This window comes from Anabas testudineus, chromosome 5, assembly GCF_900324465.2.
Source record: "Anabas testudineus chromosome 5, fAnaTes1.2, whole genome shotgun sequence".
In the NCBI taxonomy this organism is placed as follows: domain Eukaryota; kingdom Metazoa; phylum Chordata; class Actinopteri; order Anabantiformes; family Anabantidae; genus Anabas; species Anabas testudineus.
Genome location: NC_046614.1, coordinates 19,141,388 through 19,151,169, shown reverse-complemented (window position 1 = coordinate 19,151,169; position 9,782 = coordinate 19,141,388). Strand labels below are relative to the sequence as shown.

Below are 9,782 nucleotides of genomic sequence, written 5' to 3'. Positions count from 1 at the left end.
GAAGGTTAGTCATGACAGTGTTCGATATGGTTCAAAAATGTGTTTATTTCTTCAGTGTTGAAACGATGAATTCCTGAGAGACTGAATTTCTGCTAAGTTTTTTAACTTAGAAAATGAATTACTTGTGTGCAGCAGTGTTCATGCTAATTGAACCTGCAGGAAGTTTTATTTTAAAAGTTAAAAATTAATTTTGGCAGTGTCCTCATAAAACAGAGCCCTGTTTCTTCCACCAAAATATGGAAGTTGCCCTTAAAGTGGTTAATAAAAAAGGATATACTCTTTAATAAACTATGTCTATGTGTCCAAAGCTCAAACAGAGGGGAAGTGAAATATTAACACTAGCTACTAACCTTATCTACTTAAATCTTTTGTTTGTTTTGATTATGTCACTACAATTTGTAGTGTGTTGGTTGCCTAAAGGAGATATTAATGCTCATTTTTCCATTCTGGGTCCACATACTGTTGGAGGGGGCTCTCTTCTGTTACAGGACCTATGACAAATACAGAAATATAGGATACAGTATAAGTCTATGTCACAAGTAGAACATTTCATGACTTGCTTTGTGCGAGTGATATTTGCATGAATAAATCTTGTCTTCAAATGCAATTGCAACTCATTACTATGTTAGCTGTAGCTAGTAATGATCCAGCCTAGCACAGGACATCACTTGGGGCTGTATGTGTAAGATTAGAGCGCTACTAACTTTCAGCTTCCACATTGATTTTCAGTGTTGCCAGTCGTGACACAATGTCATCTTCGCCTTCTGCATCTTTAAAGTCAAATCCAGTGTAACCATTCTCCTTCACACAGTAGCTGATGAACCTACAAAGGAAAGGTCACAAATATGAATGAGAAGTCATCAAGGTGCTTGAAAACTCAGGTCTTAACTGCCTGCATTTCTCTTAACACTGCTAAAACATCTCTTGGTGAACAGCTGTGTCTTACTTCTCCCAGGTGGGGTCCTTGTTGAGGATCACAGGGTTTCCCACAACTATCAACAGGGATCTGGCTCTTGTCATGGCCACATTGAATCTCTAACATACATATAAAAAGAAACACAAAGAAAGTCATAACTTCCTCCTTAATTAACACAAGATTTTAACATTCTTTATGCAACAGTGCCAATGTGACAGACCTTTTCATTTGACAAGAATCCAATGTTGAAGTCTTTGTCCATCTTCACATAGTTGATGCTGCTGCGGACAGTAGAAACCATGATGATCTTCCTCTCTTGTCCCTGAAACTCCTCCACAGATCCCACCTGATGTGGTAAAGAGACAACGTCTTCATCCAGTTCAAGAAAAGAGATTTTTCCCACAAGCCGTGTGTGTGTGCACTCATACCAAGTGATGCATTACTAACCTTGAGCTCTTTCATGTCACTCCATCGTCTCAGTGCCGGGGCAGACTTCAAGGCCTTTTGGATTTTCTCAACCTGTTAAAAAAGTAAACATGGCCAAAATGACTTGTTAAGCTGTCTGTAATCTACAATATTTTCTCTCTAGATCTCTAAAATTCATATGGATTCCAAGCAGGCTCACTTGTTTCCTGTAGGGAGTGATGATGCCGATGTCTTTTGGAGAAAGTTTGGGGAGACCCTTCTTTCCTTGTGTTTCCATCAGCTTGGTGAGGTAGTCGACCAGAACTTCAATCTCAGACACATTGAAGAAAGACGGACTGTTGGCTTCTCTCTCGTCTTTCCCCATCACCCCGTGAAAGATCACTGGGAAACCCTGTAATGATGCGCTTTTGTTAACACCATCTCTCAGTCAGTTTTAGCTTTTGTCTCACATTCAATTGTCCAAATTTAAACAGTTGTGTGGATGGTGCCCGATTAAACAAATCATAGTTAAAGGGACACTCATGTGGTTTTGTATTGTGCTTCCTTAATGTCACTTTAAGGGCATATACAACTGTAGTAAATGTGTATGGGCAATTTTAAAAGTAATCACAGTATAATAAAACTACTGACAGATTTTTATGATGTTAAAAACAAACAAACAGAGGTCCTAGCAGCCATACTTTTTTGGGGAGGTATTCCCAGTTGCAGTAAGACTCACGGTCCCACTGGTCAGCAAAAACCTGCAGCTCATTCTCATAAAACAGCTCATTGGGGATCTTCAAAATGGCAGGGTGGGACCTGGGTGAAGAAGGAGAAGACAGGAAAGCCTAAGAGCTCAGTCATTTTTAGCAAACAACTCTGAAAACTAAGAAAACACACCTGTAGTTTCGCAGCAGTTTGGTGACAAAGCGAGTGTCAAAGTGGCCCGAGTCAGTGCTTTTCTGGTATAATTGGTTATGTTTCATCAGCCTCTCCAGCAGAGAAAGACCTAAAAAAATATCCAAATGATACCATTGAATCACGTGGATGACAGGGAATAAAATTGGCAGAGGCAGGAATAATTGAAGATGTTTTGTTGTACATACATGGAAAAAATTGTTTTTCCAGGCCAGTTTCATTAGTTTTTGTTTTTTTTAATTCTGTCGAACCAAACTTAAAATGTATTGTTGTGTTGTTTGATTTTTTGAGTTTATGTTCAAATTTGTTTACAACATATTTTATTTTTCATACATTATTATGTCAGCTACTCAGTTTCACGTTATTACAGTGACCCATGTGAGTTTTTCTGTCTCACATGGGTCCATAGTACCAGGAGAGTACTAACAATTTTTTCCACATCTGTATTTAGCATTAAAAACACTGAATGATGCATCATCATCTACTGTCACAGTCAATACCACCAATATAATCTGCTTTGTCTTACCAAGTCCAGACTGCAGTGCAAAAGGAGATCGAAGGATCGGCCCCAACTGCTTAGGATCTCCTGCTAACACCAACTGACCCTTGCTGGGGTTGAGCAGACCTGTGAAACAAAGTGACTTTGTTCAGTATTTAAGTCCAATCCCCTATTCCATCATATAATAACAACTAAACCAACTAACATTTTAGAAAAGGCCAGAAAGAAAAACAGAATAATATTAGGAAAAGATTCACAGTGTATAATATAGTATATAGTATAGTACACTAGAATATACAGTATACTGTATATTCAGCAATGGGTGTGTGTCTCTGAGCCTGCTGGATCCAGCTCTAATGTTTCTGTATCATTTCCGTGACGGCTGTAATGTAATGTGTTAACCTGCAATAGCAATGACACACTCGGGCTCCACTGCCTGACCCCCTTCATCCACAAACACATGCGTAAAATGGCTGACTGGGATTCCTCCAGACACAAGTCTAAAAATAAAAACACAGTACCACTGTAATAATACGCACTGAAAGATTATGCAACCTTGAGAATAACCATCTGCAATAACTGGCTCTTACCTTCCAGCTGTGACCATAGTTGTAACTATGATTGTGTATTTCATCAGAGTTTTTTTCTCTGGAAACACAAAGGCATCTTGGTTCTCGTCCCAGTTACAATATTTCTGAAAGAGTCACTCTAGTTAACAAACAAATCTCAAACTAGAACAACAGATCAGATTATCCTACAGATGAAAAACAAGCCAGCTCACCAGCAGGTTCCTGGGGACACTATTTGGTTCTCTGCTGCTGGCGTACAAACGGTAAACCTTGTGAGGATCCATGTGTACCATCAGTCTCTCACAGAGCAAGTCACATGCACTGTTAGAGGGTGCACAGGCGAGGATGCGGGCTGATGGGTCGGCCCTGCTGACCTGACAAGCATGCAAAGTAAAACTGGAATTATTGGTATACGAACAGGGTTATTTTATTGTTCTTCTAGGTTGTGAAAAAGAAAACGGTACTGAATTTATATGCAAGTATGAGCTAAACTGAAATGATCACTTACAGTCTACTATAAATATCAGAATTTATTTTACAGCCCACTATTCTCTTTCATTAGAGGGACGTTTAAGTATTTCACCAGTTTACACATCCAGCTTTATGGAAGGGAATTGATCCTACTATATTTAATCTCCCTTATGTAATGAATAATAAATATTAAATTTAGCATTGGCTTTACAGAAAATAAAGTATCCCTTCTGCAGCTTCCGCTTCATTTTTTGATGAACAGCTCCCCCTTGCATAAATAGCATGGTTGAAGACAGTTCCCATGTAAATAAAAATGTTTGAGCATCTCTAAAGCACTTCTCTTTCACACTGCATAGGCTAAATAAAAACGTATATGCGGTTAGTCTCCATTAATTATCAAACAACCCTTAACATTGAAACCAAGGAGAATGCAACTTAACACTGTTTTCATTGTCATAACTATCAAAAAAAAAAAAAAAAAAAAAAAAAAACATGTCATGTTGATCATTTACTGTAGTAAAATCATTAAAGTTCACACCTATATCCCAATTATGTGTAGTAATAAATCCCAGTGTAATCATTGAACATAACCTGGACCAGATAAGTGGCAGAAAATTGATGATTTACTTTTAGGTTTACATTTACGTTTTGACAGCTCAGAGGAACCTTTTAACTGCTTTAGCTACTGTAGTGGTAACTGTGTTTGCTGCAGGTCTGATGACTGAAACTCAAAAATAAAAGCTATGTTAGCATCTACAAGAAGGAAAGCACAACATGTAATACTTTGAATACCTCTGAAGGCTTTGTTGAGGGAAGTGAAATAAATTTTTTTTTTAAACCTGTGTAGACCTGCTGATACCTGATTCATAGCTTCAACCAGAGTGATTGTCTTCCCAGTTCCAGGTGGCCCAAACACAAGATGAGGAGCAGGCTTTGATGATCCAGCTACAATGCGCTGTACCGCAGCATGTTGCTCCGGGTTGTTTTCCAGCTGACGGTTGAACATGCTGGAGAGCAAGTGTGTGAATAGATTTTAACACTTTACACACTGATGAAACATTTGAAATGTTACATGTGGGACAAACAGAGGGCGTGGATAGAGTTGAGACTGATCAGTCGAGTAAAGTAAAGCATTTAAAAAGATGATGAAAACTCATTGTATCTTGTGACTTAGCTGTTTACTAATCAATAATAAGGGAACACAAGATTCTGTCATGTAGGTGAACCGTGAACTTTGTCTGGTATTTGATCCATAGCTTTGCATGCAAAACTTCTGACAGCATAATGAGTCATATTTTACCGCTCAAGGCCCGTTAATGGCATTAAATCAAAGAATGTCTCGCCTCCTGTTGATATGATATGGAGGATGAGTGCCCAGAGAGCACTGAGCTGAAGGCTGCAGAGTGCTCACACTCATCATTAGTTTAGTTGTTATGCTTTTAATTCTGTAACAATGCCTTGCAGTTAAACCAGCCATTGTTGTGTATGTTCATTCTTTTTAAACAGGAATGTTCTGTTGTGTAAGTGCACAAAATAACATACACAGATTAAAAAATGTACTAATTTTATTCTGTTAATTTTGTGAAGTATGTCCAATTTACTGCTGTATAAAGGTCAAAAAGACTACATTTGTAATGTAGGTTGTACCTGGTGAAATGAGGCTGTGTGTTAAACTTGCCTGTCCTAGAAGTACATGAGCTACAGTACATTAAGGTGGTTAACTATGTTTTTGTGGCTCCAGTGGTCCAAGTTTTTTGGGTGTTAAGCATCCACGTTGTTTTTGGGTACCTGAGTTTAGGCATGGAGAGATTCGCCACTGCTGCACCAGTTGGGAACAGCACCTGACCGAGCTGGTGTTCTGTTGCCAAGTCTACCGCTCGATGCTGAAGCTTCACGGGGAACCGATTGATGGTAAACTCCACGTTGAACTTCATATTTTTGATGAAAGTCTGCAACAACCTGAAAGAGACACAGAAAGTCAGAGAAACATGTGGGTTCCATCCTTTCTTCTGGGTTTCACGTAGACACGTATCCTTAGACCAGCCCTTACTTTTTTGAGAAGCCCAGCTTCACACTGTCCAGCTCTACTCTGTGAACATATCCATTGTACACCGTGATCGGTGGGACCGTGTCCTCAGATTTGGACACTCTTAGACAGTCTCCTCGTAGTACAGATGGACGATTCTCTGCAACACCCGGAACCTTTTGGAGTACATCAACGTTGACTGCATTTCTACTATGTACTTTTTTTATTTTTCAAGCTTCAAGAGGCTAATTAGAAATATTTTGTATCATGCAAATGAAGCAAAGAGATAAGAAAGCATTTGTAAGATGAAAGAAGCACCCATCCTAGAATAAGAACTATTTTTTACCTTCTGTGATTTAATAAGAAAGGTAGGGTAATGTATTCTAATGAAGATTCCCTTACTCTGAGTCGAAGTAATTTGCTGTTGCTTTGGTCTTGAGTCATGGTTTGATTGTGGAGGTCATACTTCCTGATGTCCACCTCCATCTGTATCTCTTCCAAATGTAGCAGGAGGTGAAATCGATGAGAGTAGTTCTTCATCTTTAGGGAACAGTTGAGGAGACTCCTGGACAAAATGTGACATTTGTTTAAAGACGAGGTTACTCCTAATAAATCCTTACAAAGCGTGGCTAACTGAAGTTCATTAATTACTGTGCGTTCTCTCACTTTACAGATGTAAGTTTCTGTCGGGCAGTTTGAGTGAGGTATTCAGAGTCCTCCATTCTTTGTTTAGCCAGTTCCTTAAGGTAAACTGGGTACTTGTAGTCTCCTAGTTTCAATGTTGTCTTTAGATGCTGCACAACAGAACTGAGGAGGAAACCAAAACACAAACACATCATGATTTCAATTAGCATTAATAAAACACAATCTGTTTCAATTACAAGCAAATTATATATATAAATTAAAACGTTTAGGACCAAGCATGAGAGTGCATTACTGGTGTGAGTGTTGGTTTGTGGCAGCTTACCTCTCTGGGGGTACTCCCTCCACTATCACGGTGTTAACAGGCCTGTATGTAACCACCTGAAATGGTTTGTAAGGAGCAACAGGTCCCAGCTCCACAGCCAGAGGCGTCCTGGCTACAGCCTCCATCTCCCTCACAATGCAGAAAGGCACAGATTCAGCAAGATCTGGGCAGAACTCAAAGTACATCGTGGCAGGGAAAAATCCATAGTGGTTCAGCATGTACCGCACCGAAACGTCATAGCTTTCTCCTGAGGATGAAAATAAAGAATTGAAGATTCAGCAAACTTTAATTATGTTGGGGTTTTTTTTCTCATTTCAAAGGTCTCACCAGGACAGAGGAATACTGGACACGCTCTGGTCACTCTTCTCTCATCCTCCAGAGTGAAACAGCGTATCTTGTGCAGCGCCGTGTAGTAAGTGAAGTGGATGCAATTTGTGCCCTTGTTTACAATGTGGAACCTGATGATGAACAACTCCCTCAGACGATCCGTGCTGAACTGGACCTTTCCGCTGCTCGCCACAGGGTCTGAAGTGATCTCAATGCCCCCCTTGTCAGCTGTCAACACTTTCCTGAGAAAGAAAGTCACGATCAGAAAAAAAGGGGAGTTGTACAAATAATCCTAACAAGAGTAACATCTTCATCCAGACAGAGCAAATGTCTGCTCTTGATTTAGATGCCAAGCAAACTATTTTGCCTCAAAGGTTTTTCTTAGCCACATTATTAATTATTTGATGTTACTGAGTGACGTTCTTTATTCTTCCTAGCGGACTTTTTTTTATTTTACTTTAGGGTCACATAGAGGTTATAGCCCAGCTGACAACGGGTGGGAGGTGAGGTACGCCCAGTTTACCACTGAGCTGCTTTAGGAAATTGTGATATCTTCCAGTCTTTAGTCAAATTATAGACCAAGCATTTAATTGAGAAAATATTTTGGACCACTGAATGATAGCATTCTGACTAGTGGGGTACAACACTAGAGAGGTCACCAGTCCATCACAGAGCCGCCACATATTTTATGAACAGGTGACCATTCCCACTCACGTTCAATCCTACAGGCAGTTTAGTCTCGTCGTGTTTGGCTCAGGCACAGTGAGGGCGTGTGAACTCCACACAGAAAGACCTAGCCTAGGTACAAAGTTTAAACATTCTTGTGACTGGATGACCCCACTAAGAATTTACTGTCATATTAGACAAAGAAAATCTAGAAACTACAAATGCCTGGGGTTTCTGCCTAGAACACGTCTACAATTATTACTGGATTGTTGACATAGCTGCAGGGTAATGTTTTGTCATCTAACTTTGTGGAAGCTATACTGTATATTGTAAATAAATGATATGATTTGATGCTCAACCAATGCTTTAATTTGTACTCGTTACATTAGTACATTAGTAGTTGAATAGCATGTTTTAGAAAGACAAGAGTAGTATGCACAAGTATGATTTGCTGTTAACCATTATTCACTATAGAGTTAATGAAAGAACACTTAAGAGCAATTCATATCATGTGTCTTAAGTATTATTTACTGCGGAGTTAGAAGGATGGTTGCAATCGCAAATCAGCTACAAAATATGAGAGTGATTTGGTCCCGAGGGGCCTAGGCACAAGGTATCTCTTTGGATGTTGTTTCAGAGTCCAGAATTTATCACAGGAACGGCAGCTGCGGATGAAAGGCTATGGCTACATGGAATCCAATAACAACGGATGGGAGAGCAGCAGTTGGACAAATGACGGACGATGGTGAAGGTCACGGAGGCCGATAACGCTACAGCGGATGAGAAAGTTCAGGGAGTCAGATCAGCGGACCAACCAGGATGAAGATTGCGCAAATGTCTCCGCAAACACTTGTTTTGTTTTTGACTGGGTCAGGGAAAGATGGTCAGTCACACTTTGTGAACTGACACACCAGATCTAGACCCAGAGAGAAAGTTTGCTAGCAGATTGAGCCACAGTCCAACATTGGACACACTCGCACAATCTTACCTGCTCACTTTCAGCTTCTGCAGGATTTCTGTGGCCAGCTTTTTCTTGGGAGTCAGCACAGCGGTCACAGGAGCTGAGGGGACAGGCGGGGGTGCAGATATCTCAGCTGACATCTGAGGGCCCCGGGTAGCACCGGGTTGCTGAGGAGCCCGGGGCCTCCTCCACTGGTCACAGTACACTCGAACCTACAGCAGGGATAAAAATACCACGCTTCCTCATTTTAAATGTGTTCTTTCACAGTTTTAGAAAAAACACTGAACATGTCCAGTCTTATTTCCTCAGACAACACCAGTCAGCACATTAGTCATCACCAATGGAACAACTGAGCCTACCTGAGGTCTGACATTTATGTAGATGTTCCCCTGTCTTTTGTAGGCTTTGTTGAACTTCAGAAGAGCATAGACTATATTGGAAAAGTTTGGGTCTTTTATTCCTTCTCTGTCAACGAAACATAAGACACAGAGTGAGGCGCAGGCAAAGCTTAGTACAACAAATGCACAGTGCCAACACCTCAACGTGCAGCCTACCTGCCCTTGAATTCCAAGTTGTAGATGTCTCGAAGTTCGTTTTTGCTGGTGATGGATGTCCTGTCTCCTAGAAATTCAATGAAGTCCAGTCCGGATTCGAGCGAGTGCATGAGCGACGGCATGTTGAAATGTCCCAGGGTTGTTGCGGCTGCTGACTCAGTAGGAGGAAGTTCAGTCTGCCTGATATTACCCTCGATTATTCAGGTATTGAAGAGGCTGGCGGAGCGTGCGCGCTGTGACCGGGGCGGAATTTCTCCACGATGCGTATTTTGCGCGTCTTTTACGCACATGGACAGTGTCTCGAAGAGCGTGTTGAACTTGAACACTGCCGTCACTCGTAGGCTACAGTATCGACATTGTTTTGTATATCTGTTATTACTCAGCACAGTTTTGCGCAAACATCCGTGCGACGAACCCTCTCCAACGGTGCCACCCAGGGTGCGTCTTTAAATAACGTTACTCAAACAAAGCGAAAACAATTTAAAAACAAAACAAAACCTTCA

The 9,782-nt window shown here is 40.7% G+C and overlaps 1 protein-coding gene across 2 annotated transcripts; it reads right to left on the bottom strand.

The window, feature by feature from the left end:
* Positions 1–25: 25 nt before the first annotated feature.
* mov10a (Mov10 RISC complex RNA helicase a) lies at positions 26–9,694 on the bottom strand. 2 transcript variants are annotated; one of them, XM_026350223.1, is made up of 22 exons: positions 9,280–9,692; positions 9,085–9,190; positions 8,753–8,937; positions 7,099–7,340; positions 6,772–7,018; positions 6,471–6,611; positions 6,207–6,369; positions 5,829–5,980; positions 5,567–5,737; positions 4,638–4,785; positions 3,520–3,681; positions 3,329–3,432; positions 3,141–3,238; positions 2,766–2,864; positions 2,222–2,330; positions 2,023–2,140; positions 1,542–1,733; positions 1,364–1,435; positions 1,137–1,262; positions 947–1,035; positions 705–823; positions 26–491 (listed from the first exon to the last, which is right to left on the bottom strand). In XM_026350223.1, the coding sequence occupies exons 1-22, from the start codon at positions 9,399–9,401 to the stop codon at positions 427–429; spliced, it is 3,030 nt and encodes a 1,009-aa protein (XP_026206008.1). In that variant the 5' UTR covers positions 9,402–9,692; the 3' UTR covers positions 26–426. The 2 variants fall into 2 exon arrangements, with proteins under 2 accessions (XP_026206008.1, XP_033181897.1); XM_033326006.1 differs by lacking the exon at positions 26–491 and having other exon boundaries at positions 700–823; positions 9,280–9,694.
* Positions 9,695–9,782: the final 88 nt, after the last annotated feature.

Excerpts from the sequence above, each read along its gene's own strand:
- mov10a (XM_026350223.1), bottom strand. The coding sequence starts at position 9,401 with ATGCCGTCGCTCATGCACTCGCTCGAATCCGGACTGGACTTCATTGAA. Across the intron at positions 3,682-4,637 it reads TGGTTGAAGCTATGAATCAG|GTCAGCAGGGCCGACCCATC; the intron begins GTATCAGCAGGT and ends CATGCTTGTCAG. Across the intron at positions 1,036-1,136 it reads GATTCTTGTCAAATGAAAAG|AGATTCAATGTGGCCATGAC; the intron begins GTCTGTCACATT and ends TATGTATGTTAG.